At 48.5% G+C, this 20860-nt stretch overlaps 1 protein-coding gene and 1 long non-coding RNA gene across 5 annotated transcripts in view; one reads left to right on the top strand and one right to left on the bottom strand.

Annotated features, from left to right (window-relative positions):
• Positions 1-7925: 7925 nt before the first annotated feature.
• The window catches only part of NTNG2 (netrin G2), a 50278-nt gene continuing 37343 nt past the window's right edge, over positions 7926-20860 (bottom strand). The window contains exons 5-14 of one of the 4 annotated variants that reach the window (XM_069873369.1): positions 20778-20804; positions 18743-18883; positions 16132-16200; positions 13859-13933; positions 12651-12725; positions 11850-11915; positions 11257-11331; positions 9487-9654; positions 8970-9104; positions 7926-8384 (exon numbers count right to left, since the gene is read on the bottom strand). In XM_069873369.1, the coding sequence (XP_069729470.1) occupies positions 8161-8384; positions 8970-9104; positions 9487-9654; positions 11257-11331; positions 11850-11915; positions 12651-12725; positions 13859-13933; positions 16132-16200; positions 18743-18883; positions 20778-20804 (1055 nt within the window). In that variant the 3' untranslated portion in view covers positions 7926-8160. The remainder of the gene's footprint in view (positions 8385-8969; positions 9105-9486; positions 9655-11256; positions 11332-11849; positions 11916-12650; positions 12726-13858; positions 13934-16131; positions 16201-18742; positions 18884-20777; positions 20805-20860) is intronic. The other 3 variants (XM_069873370.1, XM_069873371.1, XM_069873372.1) reach the window with 3 other exon arrangements.
• On the top strand, positions 16162-20741 carry LOC138729288 (uncharacterized). The gene is made up of 3 exons (XR_011338865.1): positions 16162-16677; positions 18599-18763; positions 19325-20741. It is a non-coding gene; the product is annotated as an uncharacterized lncRNA (long non-coding RNA).

Genomic DNA, 20860 nt, shown 5'->3' with positions numbered 1-20860 from the left:
TACACTCTGGAATCTTAGTCAAAGATCTAGTTAACACTTTCTGGTAATGACATTTGAATTTCTTGGTGGGGAGCTTTTAGAGATCTACAGAGATAAAAGACCATGCCGTCCATCCTGCCTATTACTACTGGATTCTTTCCCTTGTATTGATGAGTAAACTGGGGTGGTGGGAGAAGTGAATTCTTTTTAAGAAACCTTCCTCTCATCATAATGTTTCACAAAAAAAGTGTAATAATTTCTACTAAGAACACCTTGGGGTGACTGTAAAGTATCACTTTCTTCTTCTGGAGTACACGTCTGTCACGGTAAGATGAAGATTTCCTGTGCACAGAAATGGAGGAACATCTTTCTAGCCAAAGTTTAGTCATAATCTGTAGTGTAATGATTAGTGTTAGCTTCACCACATAACCTCCTGCCAAAGAAGTGGGTGCAGTTCATTTCAGTGGTCCGACATGTAATTGCTGGGAAAACTTATGCGCTTAATGCATACAAGCCAGAACAAATATGTTTTTCTAGCAATAAATGTGTTTTTCTAGCTACAACTGTGTTCTTAGTGTGTTTGGAAGCTTTTAATTGCTGCCTGTGCCTGTCCAGCTCAGTGTGCTGCATAGCACAGAGCATTTTCAGATGATAGGGGAGAATCTGTGAGATACCTGTGAAGTAAATCAGTGCATGTGCATTGTTTGGTTTCAGTTCTTCACTTTGTTGCAATTTCCATCGCTTCAGTGTGCCCTGAACATCTCTTGTCAGCAGAGGATGCTCTTCTTGCTGTGACTCCTTGATGTTGTGTACCTTGTGAAAGGAAGGCTGCTTGAATGCATCCGACTGTCACGAATTGGACATTTTAGTCACTCCCACATCACAACATCCACGTCCTGTGTGTTGTGTCCCTTTATGTTAAAAGGAGTATTTAAAAATACTGCTGTCTTTCAAATCTCTTGACTCTTCTTGGCAGAGCTGTGCTGGCCTGCCTGCTCTTCCTACTTAGTACTTGCAAAAGGCTTTATGACGGGTGCTCTTGACCCCTTACCTAAACTGGTGGCCTTTGGGTACAAGTTCCAAAGGAGGTAAAGGCCTGAGCTGTAGCCAGGCCAAGAACTCCTCTGGTTCTAATCTGTTTTCTGAAGACCCACAAAGGAGCTGAGTGACACAGCGAGCATCAGTGCATTTTAGCTTGGACCTCCAATCAGGCAATTAACACATGAATACTGTGTGGCTTTTCCAAGGCTCATTTATCATGGAACAAACAAAGTTTGTACAAGGGCACTTGTTTACCTTTCCCACTGCATGTAATTTGACTGTGAGCCAAGCACTTTATTCTGTAATTGTGACAGCCCAAGTGAAGTGTGGCTGCAGGCAGCGATCTCCCCTTGAGCTGGGATGCTTCTGAGGGGATGCTTCTCGAGGCGGAGAGACCTTTTACCATTGGATAACCCTAATTTAAGCTCTCCCTAAGACCAGTGTCTCTTGAGCTGGGATGCCTCAGGGTTTGAGATGCTTTACCTGAGACTATGAGATCCTTCTTTACTCAAGGCAGAGAATCTCTTGCTGCTGACAGATTGGTAAGTGACTGACACTGCTGAATTAATACTAGGGGAACGTTACTAATCCACGTAGTCACTCAACCTTTATAAACTGATTAGGTTCAATTCTCATAACTTCTCTGCTGTTTCTGTTGTGTGTTATAAAACGCTGATAGCGATGGGCAGTCAGCGTTGATGAGCTCTTAATGTCGACTTCCTTTGTTCATTTAATATCTCAGAACTGGTGGCAGCCAGAGAAGTTGTACAGTGCTTGTTCTCTTCTGCTGAGTGTTAAAAGTCAGACAAATCAGTAAAGAAACATTCAACACAAGTTTTATGTAAAACAGTTTAATTGGAGGCTGTGCCAAAACACTTTGGAAGAAGCAGTATTCAGGTTTTTATACAGAGGCTTCCACGCTTCTTCCAAGCTTGGCAGGTTAATTCTCAGTGCAAAACCAGTTCCCTCAGTGGTGCTATTAGTCTTTGATATCAGTAAGAAGGGAAAGTCTCTTGTAAGCATTTGACTATATCTTATTCAAAGTTTGGGGTTTTTTTTCTAATTCTTTGTACACAAAATAGCTTTCCAGTAAAGGTGGAGTATAATTCTGGTTATCCTTTTTTCCTTTAAGGTTTGCTGTAGTTTATTCCCACGTTATTACTCTCAATTCTGGTGATGTGAGAACAAACCAGAGCCACGTGTATAATGATGATATCCAGACAGGTACTTGCCTAATAAGTTTTAGTTGTTATTTTTGTTTTGTTGTACATGCACTATGCTATGGAGTGCTGGCTTACCTAAAGCTGACTTTATCTGTTGTACCTCTAGACATCTGCTGACCCCCCAGAGGAAAACCAGCGGCTGGCAGGAGCATTAACTCCCTCTGGGAAGCGGAGCAGGGAGGGCGTTCACCCCTCAGTGGGGTGGTGGTAGTGGATGGGCCTGAGGAACGCTGAGAGCTGGTGGTGCCTCTGGGTTGTGGATGGAAGCCACGAGAGCTGGGGGTGTGATGAAAACATCAGCCTCTCCTCCCAGCCCCTTGGCTACGCTCACCCTTCCAGTGCTGGTAGTACTGGTAGGACAACAAGTTTTTACAGTGCTGTCTCTTAGATAACCTGAGTGCAGGAACTAATTAGCAGCTGGGTCCAACAGATGGAGGCTCAGGACCTAGGAGACCGAGTTGTACAAGGTTGTAAAAGACTAGCAAGGCACTTGGCCTCTTCCTTGTGATAGCCCATCAAATGGAAGCAGCCCTCACACCGCATGCTTCCAGAGCAAGAAAGAACATGTATTGACCAAATGTATTAATTGAGGGTTAACAACATTCCCAGTCCCAGCTGAGCTCTGAAAAATAACAAGGAAACACTTTTATTTCAGAGTAGAGACTTTTTTTTTTTTTTTTTTTTTTGCAGCTGCTGGATTGTGGTGAGATACTGGACTTTACTTTTTCCATAGAGGGGAGAGACCAGACTAGCCAACAGCTGGAGCTGAGCTCTTCGTTCACAGCCCAGCGACTGTAGCATTATCGAGGATAAGCGCAACCACGCTCCTAAAAATGCAAGACGTTCTCTCTAGTCTGCATGAATAAATGATGGATGAAATGACTCCTGTATTGTAAATGGAATTTATAATGTTAATGATATAATATAGTCTCTTGCCACAACGGGTCCATTCCCAAGTCATATATAAAGTCTCCTTTCTTGTCTTTTTAAGATGCTTGGAAAGGAGCCAAATGCTCGTTCTTGAGTGCAAATAAATGTAAGCTAAGCAGTCTTGTACATCGAATATCACTGACACAGGAGACCACCGAGCCATATGTACCTGTCTGCTAAGGCTTCGACTAATTTGCCACCAACTCCCAGGCAAAGAGGGCTAGAAATGAAAATGAAGGTGGTTGGAGTGCACGTTAGTATTGTGAAAATGTAGAAATCCTTAGTTGAAAGCTTGACAGGCTACTCTGCTGCTGCTGAGCAATCCTGTGACAGATTTCACTGTTATAACAAGCAAGAACTCCCTTTGCTACAAATAAATCCCATCAGCTTCCCCTCCCTGTTTTATTTTAAGAGCACAGAGAGGGGTCAGCGTGGAGCTTTTGGAGACCAGTATTGCTGCTGGTGAGGAGAGAAGGTAGGTAGGTGGCAAAAATGGGTGGGTTGAGGCTTTCCTCACCCATTTCACCTTGCAGTTAAACTTGTTACAATACCTGAAGGATCAAAATAATGAAGGAGCCTTTAGGATAGTTGGAAGCTCTGCTCTGCCTCTCTAATCAATCTTTAGCCTGTTTCTGAACGGTAGTGGCCAAATTCCCCAGGTCCCTGCCTGAAGGGCTGAGAGGGTAGTGATACAAATATCTTCAAAACCCAGCTCTGTTCTTATTTCTGAGCAAGAACGCTCAGCTCCTCCTTTATACTTTGTTTTATTTACATTTGGGACTTTTCATGAAAGCCAGTAATAAAACAGAACTGGTTGGTGAGACAGTTAACTTTATTCCACTAAAGTGTTGGCTCTCTTGCTACTCCAGCCTCCAGACGGCTCCTTAGGAATCACTCCTGAAGACGAGATGTCTGCTTCCTCAACTTTAAAATCACAAATATCATACGTGGTAAGTGCCAATGGAATTCACCTCATCCTCCTTCTGTTTCCAGCCTAACCTTTTCCCTGGGAAATGAGCAAATACACATAAAGTCAGCCTGCTGTTGACTTCTCTGCAGCTGGGGCTGTGGGCTCAGACTGGCCATCACCTTCTGTCACATCAGGTAGACTTATTACTTTGGGGTTTTTGGTTATTTAGATTTTTCAATGCTCTAAATAGTTAAAATCAGAGTAGAATAGGAGGTAAACACGCAAAAAAAAAATAAAATCAAAAGCTCTACTTGTACTGTTTGAAGAGGTCACTTTGTTGCAGACAGCAGTGTAATATAAATTTTTTTTCAAATGAATCATGCCAGCTGCATGCTGGAGACAGGATATACAGAAAAACCTCTTGAAAGAGCGCAAGTGGCTTTTCTCAGAAAGAAAATTACCTTTCGGTTACCCTTTCCACAAGTAAAGCATCGAGCTCATTGGACAACTTCTCCCATTTGGAAGCATTAACTGGTGTAAGAATGTTTCTATCTAAAAGTAGATGAATTTTCAGTTGTGCTGGTACTTGCTGTGATGGTTTCTCTCTGTATTATTTCAATAATTCTCTAGTCTCTTTGTGCAGACACCTATGTGCTAGCAGACGTCTGCAGTTAATGGGTCTTCAATGCTGAGGCGTTCAGGAGCTTTAAATTCTTTTCTTAAATAGCAAATTTACGTTTTGTGTGAGAAGGTGGTTTTTTCCCCCTGTTTTGCAGTGGTTTGTGTTATGAGCTTGCAAGTTCTGCGGTGCCATGGGGGAAGTAAAGTGCTGTCCTGATCCCCAACACGCAGGGCTAGCTTTGTGTCAGAGCTTGAAGACCAGTTGTACTTGTCTTATCCGTAGGCAAAGCACAGGAAGGTATCAAAAACTCCCTCCTTTGGCTCTGGTCTTGCTCTCAGCCTAAAGGACTGTTAGCTTTCTTTGGTGAGATGAAGCATATCATGTTGGTCCTTTCTAGTTACTATTTCACAGAGATCTTTGCTTCTGCATGACTGGTAAGAGCCTAAAAATGTTATAGGTGGTGTGGAGGGTGGGCTCGTGTTTTGGTTTGGCTTTGTTCCCCACCCAAGATCTTCAATGTTATTCAGGTGTCCTTTGGCAGAGCTGCAGGAGGGTTAGCACCACAATTTTCTGTGTCTGGTTGAAGTTACAGAACTATTCATTAGGCTTTGGTTAAAGAAGGTCCAGGACTGACCATTACTGGTATCCCAGGTCCATAGGGAGGTGCCACCATCTCAGGAGCTGAGTTAGGAAGCCAATGATGTCTTAAAAACAAACAAGACCCCCAAACTAACCAATAAACACCTACTCAGCCAAGAGAAATCCTCCAAACCTAAAAAGGTCTAGTGCAGTGGTGCATCACCTTCAGCAGTCTTCTCTCTGGGGTTGTTCTGAGCTTTGTTGTGCCCTTCTTGGGTTATTTTCCATGTGAATTCAGTGCTGCTGGGCACGTTCCTGCTTGCATCGCAATAAAAGTGTGTATGCAAGGGACCTGCTGGGTGCAGAGCTTGTCTGGGATATGGTTTTATGAAGTAGTAAATTTTCTGTTGCTTAATCCAATATTCTAGAGAAAAAACACTAGTGCGGGGAAAGGAGAATGTTGCTTCACCTTCCAGAAGTGCTATTAGAGATCTTGATCTTGTAACAGTCTGTTCTATGCTATTACTTCTTAAGGACAGTAGCGTGTAAGGATTTTAAATATATTGCAGTCAAGAGCAAGTGTCAGTAACAACAGACAACAACAACTGCATTAAAGAAAGGCAATGCTATTGCGAGCCCCTTCCCTCAAAGATCACATCTCAGCAGGGTGAATTTAACCCTCGTTTGTTTTATGGTGGATTAACTAAGTGGTGTGACCTGCCTCTGTGGTGTTAAACGGGTGGATGAGGTGCTAAGGGACACGGTTTAGTGTTTGATAGGAATGGTTGGACTCGATGATCCAGTGGGTCTCTTCCAACCTGGTGATTCTATGATTTTATGATTCTAAACACTGCTCAAAACAGGCATCAGATTTGTGTTGCTCTTTGATGGGACAGCAGCCATCCTGCGCCTCTGTTCTTGTTTTCTTCTCCTTTCTCATAGTGCAATTTCACGACTCCCTCTTCATGGGGGTGGCTGCATTTCAGGGGCACTGGCTGCTTACGCAGTATCTGTGATGTTAGGCTGGAAGATACTGCAGGCTCTTACACTTTTGCAACTTGGGCTGCTCCCAGCAAAGGCCCCAGCCAAGCAGGATGAGCTGTAGGGACAGGACCACGGAGACCGGGTGTTGAAACAGAGCAGATGTTGATAGGGAAGCTCTGGCAAGGACGCCAGACCTAAAAATGCCAGTGGAGGCTCAAGGTTGGGTTGTGTGGGTCTCCTGGGCTGGCTCAGGGGGCAACCAGGCTGGGTAAGAGCTGGAGTGGTGACCAAGGTCTGCTCCCTTGTCAAGAAAACTAGCTGAGAACTGAGTGTGCTGGAGGTGGGGGGCGTCTCCTATCTTCTAATTGTCCACTCAATCAGCTCCTGGTTTGGTAAATCTTTAGACAATACAAAATTTAAGCTCTGTGTTCATGACATTCCCATTGTTCTGCCTGAGATGATACATAATTTCTTGTCTCTGGTTTCTGCTGGCTTGACGGCAAATGCTTCCCAACAGCGGCATGATTATAAGCCTTAAATGAGTTGATCTAGTCCCTATGAGCTCTATACTGAAGGCCCAGAGTCTGGCTGCTTAAAGGTATTCAATATAAACAGTTTTTTATGCAAAGGTGCATCATGGCACCAGCTCTGTGGGGTGCGGCAATGGGGCTCGACAGCTGAGGTCCCCCTGGAGAAGCATCCTTGGGCTATCCAGCCTTCTCCTGCTGCAAGCTCATTTTAAAACGGCCTTTCCACACAAGACCAGTGCTTAATACATCACTCAGGCTTTGCTCATTGTCTACAGTTAGTAGTCTAACCTAGGTTCAGCAAAGTAATTAGGAGAAATAATTAACAGCTCTCCGTGATGAGGCAAACCTCTCTCTCCCTCCCCTCTCCCTCACCATGCGGTGCACCTTGGTAGCGACTCAGAAAACACAAGAGGACATTAAGAATCAAAAAATAAGTCTTTACCTGTAATTAACTGTGCACACAAAAAAGGAAAACGTGGTGATCAAGCAGCAATTGATAGTTGCTTTACTGGAGGAGGATACACCAGAATCGAATGCTCATGGAGAAATGTCCCTTTCAGTTGTGGTTCTTATAACATTTAATTCAAACAAAAATAAGTCTCTACTTAAAAAAAAAAAAAAGAAGGTAATTGAACCGTACGCTATATGGAAATGTGTGGATAAGACACTGCACTCCTCACGTACCAAATGCCTAATGGCCCCTGTGTCCTCTGTAATTGCAAGAAAACAAATCCCAGCGATGAAAATACAAAATCAATGCAGCAACTAGAGTTGGAGGCAACGGTATGTGGGTGGCCGACCAGGCTGATGGTGGGATGTGGGACTATGCAGCGAGGATGGATCAGAGTCCCCCCATTCCCCCCCTCCCCTCCCCCTGCCTGTTGAGTTACGGGGCTCCGGAGTTGTCAAGAGAGGCTCTTCCGAAACAGGACACTAAAAAAAGGAAAAATAAGAACACCCAGCCTATACCAAAGTAAATAAAGTAATAATAAAAAAAATATCCCTTGGATTGCGGCACTATTTCACCAGGGCCCCCGCTGGCCCCGGCCCCAGGTCGCCCCGTGCGGAAGGAGAGTCGCTGGCTGGAGGTGCCACTCGGGGGCTGCGGGACCCCAGCCTCAACATCTCCCGCTGCAGCCCCCACGCTGCTGCTCGATGGGCTGCCACGATGGGTTCGTGGGCAGGAGTCAGCCCCTGGTTTTCTGCATTACCTCTCTCTGCTTGGAAAGTGGACCAGAAGACGGTTGCGCAAGTCCTAGCGTGAAGGAAGGCGGAGGAGACAGCGGGGAGAGCCACCCGTTACCTTAGTCACCCCAGGTCCCTCAGGTGAAGTGCCAGGGCTGGGCTCCCTGCTCTGCGGCTTCAGAGATCCACCCAGCCTCGCAGCTGGTGGGCGAGCGCTGCCAGGACGATGGCACCGAGGCTGCTGCGGATGCTGGGGGCACCGTCACAGTCCTTCTTGTCGGCTTCGCACCTGGATTGCTGGCACAGGACCCCCTTGAAGCCCACGGGGCAAATGCAGCGCTGGTTCTGGTAGCACGTGCCGCCGTTCTGGCAAAGCAGGAGCTCGTCGTCGCAGACGTTGGCTACAGGGTGATAGGGAGGAAGGACGTGGGTGTTAATCTGGGCTATCATAGAATCACCAGATTGGAAAAGACCCATCGGATCATCGAGTCCAACCATTCCCATCAATCACTAACCCACGTCCCTCAGCACCTCGTCCACCCGTCCCTTAAACCCCTCCAGGGAAGGTGACTCAACCCCCTCCCTGGGCAGCCTCTGCCAGTGCCCAATGACCCTTTCCATGAAAAATTTTAATGTTAAACCCTATGACTGCAGCAGTAATTAGAAGGTTTTGGTTTTCTTCTCTAGAAGAAAACAAGAAGGATGTTGAGGCTCTGGAGCGAGTCCAGAGAAGAGCAACGAAGCTGATGAAGGGGCTGGAGAACAGGCCTTATGAGGAACGGCTGAGAGAGCTGGGGGTGTTTAGCCTGGAGAAGAGGAGGCTGAGGGGAGACCTCATTGCTCTCTGCAACTGCCTGAAAGGAGGTTGTGGAGAGGAGGGAGCTGGGCTCTTCTCCCAGGTGACAGGACGAGAGGGAATGGCCTCAAGCTCCACCAGGGGAGGTTTAGGCTGGATATTATGGGGACGTGACGGTGCGGGTACTTACGGAAGCAGCCCTGTCTCCAGTAGTAGTTGGGCAAGCAGTCATCGCACTTGGGCCCCGTGGCACCTTCTTTGCATTCACAGTAGCCGGTCTCGTTGCAGCGGTCGTGCAGGGAGCCGATCTGGTTGCAGTTACATTCTGGCCAAAGACAGGGCTGTTAGTTAGTGTTTTTCCTGCCTGGAGGCTTTGTACCTGCTGATGCCATGAGGGAGGTGTTGGTCCCTTGGAAAAGGCTGGCTGCATGCTATGGACAGGCTCCAACAGTGCAAAGACCAGCAAAGAGCTGAGCAGCTCCTGGTAGAGCAAGACATCCGAATTGAGTTGGAAAAATATTATTTGGACTTTGTTTTCAGGGAAGAGAAGCCTCGCTGGTCTGCAGAGCCCATAACAGCTTGGGAAACATGCAGGTGGCCACACAACCCTCCAGAGAGGGGCTAAACTGAAGCTCATCCCACAGAGCGATGTCCTGCATGAGCCTTCCTACATCCTAGTGCCGCACCTGGAGGCCTGGAGTGCTCACCTATGCATACATTCTCGTCGTCCAGCTCCGCTGAGCTGTTGCGATAGAAGCCCAGGCGGCAGTGCTGGCAGTGTTGGCCCCTCGTGTTGTGTTTGCAGCTCACGCAGGTCACCACGTTCAAGAAGTCGATGTAGCTGCAGCGGTTGGAGTGTCCGTAGCACTCGCAGTCTGGGGAGAGGAGAAGAGAGCTGGGGAACCGAGCCAGGAGCATCTTCCCTCATGCTGGCTGGAGGAAAGGAGCCACGGGGCTTTGGAGGAAGATTGTGCTCTGGTGAAACGCTGGGGCTGCTGCCTACATAGGGCTAGGAGTCATTGCTTAGAGAGCAGAGCGGGGTCAGGAGGCTCTGTCCCCTTGGGTGAGGACAAGCAGAAGCCAGCCCTAGGCTGACCCAGGACGTGATCTCTTGAGGGAAATGCCTAATCATGGAGCAGGAGGTGGGCTGGGGAGGGGAGTTGGGTGTTAATTAAAGAGCTGCCTCGTTAATGAGCAGAACTCAGCTTGGTGCCTGGGTTTGGCTCTGGAGGGGCTGTAGGACCTGCAGGGGAGCTGTGCTGGGGAGCAGAGCCCCAGGAAAGGCTCTGCCAAAGGCTGAGCTCTGCTGGCTGTGCCAAGGAGGGGACTGGCCCATGGGATGGGGCTGGCAGAGGGTGCAGCGGTGCTCGCTGCCTCCTGGACAAGGCTGAAGTGGAGCTGAAGCTGCTCTGTGCCCAGGTAAAAAACTGCTGCTTCTCTGGGGTTTTCTCCACGTGTCCTTTCTCAGTATCTGCTTTGCTGTCGCACCTCCCAAACCAAAGCTGGTCGAGAAGTACAGCTACTTTTGGATTAAATGCTTAAAATGCACTTGTGTAAAGAAGCGTGGCTGATGTGGGGTCCTTCAAAAGATGGTGTGTGGGTGCATGAGGGTTTGAACCAGGGCTGCCTGGCACAGCACAGGGAGATCTGCAGAGGCTGCTGCTTGGGTGGGAGATGCCACCATCACTTGTCTGCGCACTGTTCCTGGCCCCAGGGCTGATCCCTCTCAGCTGTGGGCATGTGTTGGAAAACAACCAGCTAGGTTTGATTTATAGCCAGAGAAGCTCGATTACTTGCTTCTTGTGTTTGCTTTTTGTTATCACGATGGGATGGTGATGACCTCGCCGTGTTCAATTCGGGCTGCTGGATCTTTCTGGGAGTTTAAAAGCATAATGCAAGTGGAGAAGGAGGGACCCTGTGTCTTGTGGCTCAGCTGTCCTGGTCAGGAGGGGTCCCAGCACAGGCAGGGGTTAATGTGAGCAGAAACAATGTCAGCCTGAGCTTCCCCAGCCTTTGGGGAGGAGGAGGGAGGCTTGGAGCTGGGTTTTGTTCCAAGCTCTAGCATAAAACATTCAAGGATGGCAGAGAGAGGGGAGGGAAGGGTATGGTTTGGCATGCATGTATGATGGGAGGAGGAGACTTGTCTTAATGAAATGATGACCAGGGAAGATGGAGCAAGGCAGAGGTTTCCCCATGGTCCACAGCTGCCTGAGGAGGAGCTGAGAGTCTTTTGTAATCTTGATCCCCTGTGAAACAACTTCTGCCTGTTTGATCAATACCCAAAGAATTTCAGCTCAAATACTTCTACCTGCTGTGATTCCCAAGCGTCGTTTCACCCTAGGGATGCTCTCCTACGTAAAACTCGCCATGACTCGGATCAGTAAGCCCTCCCCCACCTTCTCCATGTCAGAGTCTGCTGGACCACATCACCTGGACAAAGACCAGGAGCCCTGGAGCACCATGCTCCCTCCTCTTACCTTTATATGTTTCAATAGGAGCCACTGGACCAGAGTCTGGTTTGAGCCGGATGAGTTTTGTGCTCTTTGAGGATGCTTAAGAAAAATCAGAGACATGCTTTTTTTTTTTTTCTTTCCCCCACCACTTAGCACCACTCTACGTCTTACCCTACCACGAGCAGCTCTGCTGTGAGAACAATACCAAGCCAAGCCAAGAAGACCTCTCTGGCAGTGCCAGCATCTATTTCTGCACCAGACAGCTGGTAGATGCTAAATTTCTCCTCTTCTTCTCCCGTCCTCAAAGGCTGATGCATATAATACTCAACGCACAGCACTATTGCAACACATATTGCTGGGAGGAGCTGCTCAAACATACCTCCTTTATGCATGTTTAGCGGCATGAACTGGGTTATTCAAGATAAGGATCTACAAGCCTGAACGGCTTAAAAAACCTGTCTACTGGCCATGGCCTCAGTTTGATGGAGGTCACATCAACTGGCACCCTAAAAGCTGCTAGAGGTACAGCTAAGAGGACAAATGCTATGGAGGTGGTAGCTGGCAGGGCTTGCCAAGCACACGCTGCTCTAGCCCAGCTCATCTCCACCAGCACGTACCTGGCTTCTTCCCGTGCCTCTTGCCTGCAGAGTGTGCTGTGCGCCCTGCTTTGCTCTTCGGAGCTGCTACACGAGATGATAAAAACATATCTGAGTGCTGTGACGGGGAGAGGGCTCCCATGGTCAGCCCATTATCTCCCATGGTTGAGATAATTCATCAGGGGAAGGGGCTGCGACTGTGCTGCCAGCCAGACCCCTGTCCCCACGCGGAATGACTGGGGCGCTGGGGGTAAAGGCCACCGCTCCCGAATCAAGCTGATGGGGTTTGGTCCTTCGGGTGTTTTGTGCTTTATTACCCCAGGATGGGGCAAGATTGAGCAGTGTTGGGATCCCACAGGGTGCTTAGGAATGGGTCTCACTGGTTTTTGGGGCGTGCAAGCCCTCGCACGGTGCTGCGGTGCTTGGGGAGGCACTGGGTGGGCATTGCTGGCTCCATTCCCCTAGGGGTGATCGCACCCCTACAGCGTCAGCAATGGAAGGGGGTGCCCATGCTGCTGTGGTACCATGACCTCCTCAAGACAGAGGAGCCTCCTGTTGGGTCAGAGCAGCTGATCAGCCCAATCAATCTTGCTAATTTATCTTGGCCAAGGGCAGGTGTGTGCCCATTGTCCTGAGGCAAAAAACCTCTTCCCAAAGGAGCTGAGGTACCCATGGGCTCTTCTGGGACCCAGGGACACCCTTGCAGCCAGCCCAGACCCAAACACATCTCCAAAAAAATAAGCTGAGGACTAGTGAGTTGTCCTGACCTCTCAGGGAGAGAAACCTGTCCTGACCTGTCCTTGGGAACAGGCAGCGCCTTACCTCGAATGTTCTCAGGAGGGTCTGGTGGCTTCGGCTTGGGTCCAAGTGCTGCTGTGTTTGGCGGGCGCTGAACAGCTTACAGTGGCATCAGTTAGAGAGAACATCAGATTTAACAGAGATCCTCTTGTTTGCTTAAAGAGGTGGCAAAGGGACGCTGGAAGCTCTAGGCAGGTATCTGGGAGGGGTTGGTGGAGCTACATCTGGTTGAGGATGCGTTGAAGCAGGAATAGAGAGACAAAGTCTCCTGGAAATTAGAGCCTTTAAGTGTGAAAAGAGAAAGAAAAATTGCCCCTGAGGGCAGGAGGGTGTGGGAGCTGCTGGAGGAGTGAGTGTTGGCACGTGGTCATTATGTTGCTCAGGTGGGGAGAGAAGCTGAATCTGCAGATCACTGTCAAGACTCAGGAGCCCCTCTTGTTCAGTACAGAGTGTTGGCATCACCTGGCACTGATGCCTTTGTGTAGGGTTATCCCTTGTTACTATATCAGACATAGCTTTGTTTCTCTCTGTGGCCAGAGACAAGCCCAAACCTCCAACAATTCCAAAGAGCATCAATTTTGGCACTTTCTGCCCTCCTAGCTGAGTATTTCCAAACACTGGGTTGTGTCCTGCACTGGAAGGGATGCTAATGTCTACAGCTGGTGTGAGCTACAGGCATCTCAGATGGGAAACAGAAGCTGAGCACCAACAGGCAACTACCAAAGCATCTGTGCTGGTGGAAACTCTGAGGAGGAGAAACTTCAGCCTCAACAGCCTGTGTGAAGCCTCCCAGGGTGCCCACCAGGAGCAGCAGTCACGCAGGAGACCTGAAGCAAGGAAATGCATAAGAAAGCATCTATGCTATAAATGACACAGGCCTATCTATTTACAAAGTTATTCTGCTCTACAAACAGACTCTGGTCTCGGGAGACGACGGGATTTCCATGATCCTCTCCGCTCACCCCAGCAACAAGTTGTGAACAATCTCTTCTACCACTTACCATCCTCATCTTTCATGTATACGACTAAACCCCGAGGCTCAATCCAGCCCCACCGGATTCCCAGCTGCGTGTTGGGCACAGCCCAACCCTGAGCTTTTTCCCCATGCGGGAGAACGAGGAGGAGGAGAGAGAAGCATGGAAAACAGAGATGCAGAACTAGAAACTGAAGCATTTGCTGAGCATCCAGAGCTGGTACTCTGGCAGGACCCAGCTCAGACACGCGTCTCCTACCTTCTGCTCCTGGACCAGCCTGAGCTGGGGGGGAGCCCACTTGCAGTGGGGCAGCAGCGGACAAGCCGGTGTAGTCTTGCAGCAATTAAAGGGGAAAATTGTGTTACTGGGTGTGCTGGGGGGAGCTGGCAACCTACAAGGAGCACTGCAACCAACCCATCCCTGTGTTTTCACGCCTGCTCAGTGCAAACTCTGCCACTGGCAATGGGGAGCTGGCACGTCCTTGGGCATCGGAGGGACCAGGCAGCCCTCGGGATGCAAAGAGCAGGAGATGTGCTGAGCTGCTCGGTCTCAGCAACACCGAATGCACCGTGTTTTGCTCCTGTGTTTGCATAAGGACACAAGAGACTGACCTGCACCTGTCTCTGCTTCAAAATAAGGGAACTAAGAAACAGCACAGATGTCTTAGGATGCAGGCACAGAATCCTCGTTTCTCATCCAAACTTCTAAGCCCTCCTCATCCCTCAGAAGTGTCAGTTAAAGGGGACCTACAGGAAAGCTGGGGAGGGGCTCTATATCAGGGAGTGCAGGGATAGGAAGAGGTGGAACAGTTTTAAGCTGAAAGAGGGGAGATTGAGATGAGATTTTAGGAAGAAATGTTCTCCTGCATGGGTCCTGGCCCAGGTTGCCCAGAGCAGTGGTGGCTGCCCCATCCCTGGAGGGGTTCAAGGCCAGGTTGGATGGGGCTTGGAGCCTCTGATCCAGTGGGAGATGTTGGATCCAGTTCCAGGGCTTGGAACTGGATGGGCTCTAAGGTCCTTTCCATTCTATGATTCTACCACTCTGTGATTCTATGAATTTTCAAGCCACTGCAGGGAAATTAAACCAGCAAGAAATTCATAGATCACTTGTTTGATTTCCCTGCAAGCCCTCACCCCCACTGGCTCCATGCCCCTCCCTGTCTCCTCAGTAGTGGTAACAAGCTTCAGGTTTGCTAGAAAACAAACCAAGGAATAAAATTTTAAAAGCCACATTATTAATTTCAAGCTCCAGTTGGGTAACATAAGGAGGAGGAGGGGAAAAAAAATATCTTTCGATCCTTGCCAAGTTTCAAAGGACAAACCCGAGCAGGAGAGAAATGTGATTTCCCAGCCTCATCAAGGGGATTATAAACAATACAGAATAGAAAAGAAGAAAAAAAGATTATTTTTTTTTAATGACAAGCTCTAGGAGAAGGTGATAGACATTGTCCTTTTCAGCTGGAAAGTGGAAACCAATTGATATTAATATGATGTAAAAGAGAATATGAAAAAAGCCCTGTGCAAATTGGCAAGGGTTTAATTAGAGACACAATAAAAAACAGCCCTGAAGGCATTTTGCTTTTTAGTCATTCACATACACCTCCACTCAATCACATTTACAGGGCCAGGAAAATTATTAATGCTTATTATCCCAAGAACCTTTCCCTTGTAGCTCTGGGACATTAATGGACAGTTCTACATTTTGGGAGGAGGGAGAGACGCGTTTCACCCTCAGACCCAGTTCATACGACTGGGAAACACTGGGCAGCTCTTGCTTTTGGGGCTTGCATCAGCCCTTGCTGGTCTTGGTGGGTTTCTAGGGGAAGAGAATAAATCGAACCCAGAAATCATGCTTCATAGGAAGAACCACTGGGGGAAGAACCTTGAAAAAGTCCTTCTCAAAACATAAACGTGGGGTCCTGATTCTGCAGGACCTCTCTTTCTGCTGGAGCTCTTTGCTACCAACCAGGACTCATCTTGCTTTTGTTTTTCCCAGAGGTGATCTGGCACTGCAGAAACTGCTACAAACCAAGGAGGGTTTTTCTTTTTTTTTTTTCTCCCTTGTTTTGAATGTGGGGGAAAATGTAACAAATGTCAAGGAAAAATTTGACAGGCTTCAAGGAAGGTTTTGAAATAACAGAACTGCAGAAGGCAAATGATAATAGTAGTACTTAATTCATCATCCTGAGGGTAACTCTGCGATTTCCCTTCCTTCGACCCATTTTGGCAGCCTTGCCTGCCTCCAGACCACAGACTGAGCCCATCGAGTCAGTCTTCTCACCCTTCTCACCACAGGCAACCGGGCACAAAAAGCATCCTACGAACACGACCACAGCTCCACCTTGACCACGGAAAACACCACGAGCAGCCAAAGGAAGCAGATGTCTAGCAGATCCACACAACCCAGAGACAACGGAAATCTAATCTACTTCTCTAGCCTACGTGCTACGTTGCTTTCTGCCTTGTCGCTACCCACTAGTGTGCACAGGCACAAAGGAGAAGGGGAAAACACATTGGTCTGGCTTTAAATACCTGTTTTTTTCTGTGTTTCTCTCATGGGCACAGAGGCAGCAAACTCAGAGGCTGGTGTGATGACGCTTGCTTATGGTGGGAAGCAGAAATTCAAAGGGCAGAAGACAGTGTGTAAATCAGAGGGTGAAACAGCACAGGGGTGGGGCAGGACCCTAACAGGACTTTTTTTTAAACATCTGACTGGCTGAGCTGGCTTTAAGGCAAGAAAAAAATCTGTTTAATGCTTCTAAAATTCAGAAGGGAGGTAATGACGGAGGATCTCACTTTGGGACTCTGACCCAGCTTGCGGTTATCGAGTCTCCTGCAAAAAGGCAGCTTGGAGGGTCACCTCTTTAGCAAGGTGTTTCCCCTGGGGTCCAGGCGAGTCAGGTTCACAGCCCCCTGGGAATGCCATGGTATTTAAAGGATTACTTTACATTTTGCAGGACTGGAGAAGAAGGAACATCTCTGATCAAAAGCAGGTGAGAACTTGGCTGCACGTTGCTTCCCTACTGCTGGTCGAACCACACAATGGACCTCTGGCATCAAACCCAGCGTGCCACCCAGGTAAGAAAGTAGGTTCCTGTGGTTCTTCATGGCCCTAACTACCTTCATGTTTGGAGCAGCCCTTCCAGGGACCGTCTCCATCCCCAGAGACACGATGAGGGGTCTAGGAGGCAAGGGGTTGGAGCAAGTTTTGGAGAAAGAACAAACCCTGAGGCGCACGATGTCTCCTAGGTCCCTCATGAGACTCTACCCCCACCACCTCCCAGCCGTACACAGGTGACCTCCTGCCCTCCCGAGGGGTGCGACACAAGCAAGGCAGAGCACTGCAGATCATACACAAGAGAGATGCTGAACACACCACCCACACGTACACAGCACGCGCAAATGATAGACCTAAAACGTCACTACAGGCGAGCATGGATAAAAATCAAGTGACCCCATGAGTGTGGTGTAGATGCTGATGTGATGCCTGGTCACTGCTGGGGCAAGGGTGATGTCGGGAGCTCTGGGCAGGGGTGGTGGATGAACCTGGGCGAGGAGCACTTCTTAACAGAGCAGAGACTGGCACTCTTTTCCTTAGGGTCATTCCAACTCCATGGAAGCTGGAGCTAAACCTTCGGCTTCCTGATTAACTACTCAAGCAGGGTACTTCCATGACTATATCTAGATTTGCATAAACATGCAATCAAGTTTCCTCATCCCTTTGACTGGCTTCTGGCAGCTCCCCCAGACAGACTGTTACTAACATACTGTGGGTGTAAAACGTCCTCCTGGGAAATATCAGCCCCAGAAAGCATGGCAAAGGGAGGAATGCGTGTCTAATTCCCCCATGAGAAGCTTAAAAAAAATGCCCTGCTGTTAAGTTTTATCTGCTCATTTCCAAAAGACAAGTGAATGCTGTTCAGGAGGGGAGGGAAGGAGAAACCCCCAGAAAAAGGACAAAAGTTTTTCTCCACGGGGTGATTTTATAAATTAGGAAGGGGGTGTTTCTGGCGTGTGTATGAGCTCCAGCCCCCCACGCTCCTGCACAGAAGCTGCCTGGGGAATGTTCCAGTGCAGCTCTGCCCTAGGAAAACTGCCCTTGAAGATGCAGCTAGTCTGCATTTTGTCCTTGAGTCTGGACCCAGGGACTTGATGCAGGACTGGGAGAGCCAGAAAGGACAGAGCCAGCTTCTCCCTAGCTAGCCCTTCCTTGGCTTAGCAAAGCCTCTGGGATGCTCTAAGTCTGCTAGTGAGTCATAGGAGGTGACAGCAGCCCTCCCTGGCAGTTTCCCTCATGAGGAAGCTTCTCTGAGCAAGTGTCTGGTGGGGCAGAGCAGCATTCAGCCTTCTCCATCGAGCTCTGGGAGCAGCACCCAGCAAGTTCTCCAGGGGCAACTCTCCTGCCTGCTCCGGTATTAGAGGTCAGGGATAGAACAGGGTGGGGTGCGGTTCCCCTCACTGGGTGTGTGGTTTAATTTTCTAATGGGACAGTAAAGCCTCGTTATGTCCTGCTCTGCATGTGGTGGGAGCTGTACGAGAGCATCTCTTGCCAGCCCTGTGCAGGACAGCATTGCCAAGTGGCCCTAGGAGGGATGGATTTAGAGAACTTTTTACTTCTAGAAACCAAAATTGAGACAAAAAAGGGAAAAACATTTCTTCCTCTGCATCCAGTCCTGCCCTGATGATAACAGAGTGAGATCAGGTGGTGAGTGGGATCAACCCATGGTATTTGATAGGAATGGTTGGACTCGATGATCCGATGGGTCTTTTCCAACCTGGTGATTCTGTGATTCTATGGCATTCGTGTCTTTTGGCTTTGAAATGGACCCATTGTGGCCGGCTCCCTGCTTACAGGGACCATAACATTTGCTCGCAGCCTGAGTTACACATGTCAAAGTGTCTTTCCCTCTATTCAGTCCAAGAGCAAACCAGGACGGCCCAGAGGAGATGTGAAGAGAGTCAGGGTGATTTTTATCCATGTTCCTTTATCATTCTATAGAGCAGATAACAAGGGCCACCAACGCAGCAGTCCCACGCATTCCCCACCATCACCAGAGGAGCCGGGATGGGAGAAGCGGGCAAGAAGAGGAGCCTGGCAGAGGCATCCTGGCCCTCTTAGCAAGGCAGGGACTGTGGCACCCACCTGGTTGGGTGGTGGTGGCAGGTAGGGGTGCGGTGGTGGTGGTTGTGGTGGTGGTGGTGGTTGAGGTTGTGGTGGTTGAGGTGGTAGTCGTTTTTGCGGTGGTGGTTTTTGCAGTGGTGACCCGCTGCGGTCGCTCATACGCTAGCAAGCAAAGAGAAGAGGTGGGAGGCACTTACTGGGGGAGACCGGAGGGTTTCCTTGGCAGCCCGCACGCCTGTGAGGCTGCCGGCACTGAACTGGTGACCCATTTCTCAGCGCGGTTAGAACTGGGGCACCGAGAGGATTAAGGCGATGGTGGCTCGATGACGTCGGAGGTAGCGAGCACGTGCGTGTGTGCAGGGGCTGGAGGCTCTGCCTGTATCGGCTTACTCTGTTGGTGTAGATATTGGCTTAAATGCTCACAGCTCTGTCATACGCTAATTGCCAATTAAGCTGGAAAGGGAAACAAAAGCACGCCTGGCTAGAGATGGGGTGGAGAGCGGGTGGGAGGTGCAGAGGAGCCCCCAGCCCACCCATGCCAGATGGCAGAGCTTACCTACCCCAGCTCCATAAACATCACTACTCCCTTCCACCACCCCCCAGGCAGCCAACGCCCTGGCATCACCCAAACCAACTCGTACCATTGGCATTTATTAATTTCCATGGGCACCCTTCGTTCAGCGGCGCCAATTAATCGATGGCTCAGCATCAGCGAGCCCCACGGAGCCGAGCAGGAGTGATCCCAGGTGCGGTGCCCGCACCGCTGTGCTCGCCACAACAGCCTGAACTAAAATAATACTCAGAACACAAATTCCTACTTATCTTACACCTGCTGCCCTCCTGTCCTGGTTTGTCCCACTGCTTCATGCAGATTATCATGCTTAATTTCGTAATAGCCCTGAGCTAGTTTAAATACTTAATTTAGGTCACTTGTAGTCTCCTATGCAGGCTAAATAATCTCTCCTTAACTGGCCCTGGACACAAATCCCTCCTGTCCACCTCCTGCGTGTTGCTCCCAGCACCCCCCAGCTTCTCCCTAGCAGAATATTTTGATGAGAAACCTTTTGCAGTGAAACAAAGGTATCACTGAGGATGCCAAGCTCTGTTAAGGGGGGGGAAGAGTTATCCAAATGGTTTTGACCAGAAAAGCAAAGAATATTTTTGACTTTTAAAACATTTAATTTTTTCTAATCCTAAATTACCTAAGGGAGACTTATAATTTTTATTTGAAATCTTTAACCGTTTAAATTTAACCACCAAAAATCTAAATGTGGTTCATTTGCCCAGAAAAAAACTGCCCTCCGCTTTTCAATTAGGTGCATTTTTCTTAATTGCATTTGCATTTCTCTGAAACCATCTCTCCTCCAATTCTTCTCGCCTGCCTGCAAACCAAAGAATTCATTACTAATTCAGCTCTCCGATTTGTTTCTTCTGGAGGGTAATTCCGAGCCACAAAATTCAAACCCAGGCTTCTGCTTACCCAAAACTCAAGGCTCTTTGATATCAAACTACCTCCAGCTTTGTTAAATAAGGAGTCCTACCATACCATCAATCTTTTAATAGCAATCCCCGCTGAGCTCTGCTGCCAACAATTCACAGACATATGTTCCTATACGTACACGCGTACGTACAGATGTACACACACTGTATAGATGGGTTTTTATCGATAGCCCAAGGTGACCCAAACTGGATGCTGTGCCAAATAATTCAAACCCAGCTCCTTCTCAGAGCAGAATTCTGCAATACTGGCGGGGAAAGTTCACAGCGAGTATTCGTGGTTTTGAAGAGTCTTTTTTTATTTCCTTTCCGGCTGCCGTTCTAACGAACCTCATGGGGGGAAACCATGCCAGAGGAAGAGGCAAAATGAGGCTACTGAAGTCAAAGGAAGAAAATATAAGACTCTTTGACAGGACTGAAAATGAGGCACAATTAGGGAAGACGTATTGCCTGGAAAATGATAATGGACAGAAAATAACAGTATTTTTTTTTAGTGACATGCACAAGAACCATGCACCGAGGTGTTAAATACCAGCATTTCAGTTATGTTTTTACTTACTGCCAGAGGCTGAGCCTGCAGCTGCACCTGGAAAAAATAAGAAGAAGCCTGGTCACTGGAAACAGGATGCCATCAGCTTGTAT

Source organism: Phaenicophaeus curvirostris, chromosome 20 (genome assembly GCF_032191515.1).
Source record: "Phaenicophaeus curvirostris isolate KB17595 chromosome 20, BPBGC_Pcur_1.0, whole genome shotgun sequence".
NCBI classification, from domain to species: domain Eukaryota; kingdom Metazoa; phylum Chordata; class Aves; order Cuculiformes; family Cuculidae; genus Phaenicophaeus; species Phaenicophaeus curvirostris.
This window is presented reverse-complemented; position numbering and strand designations above follow the sequence as displayed.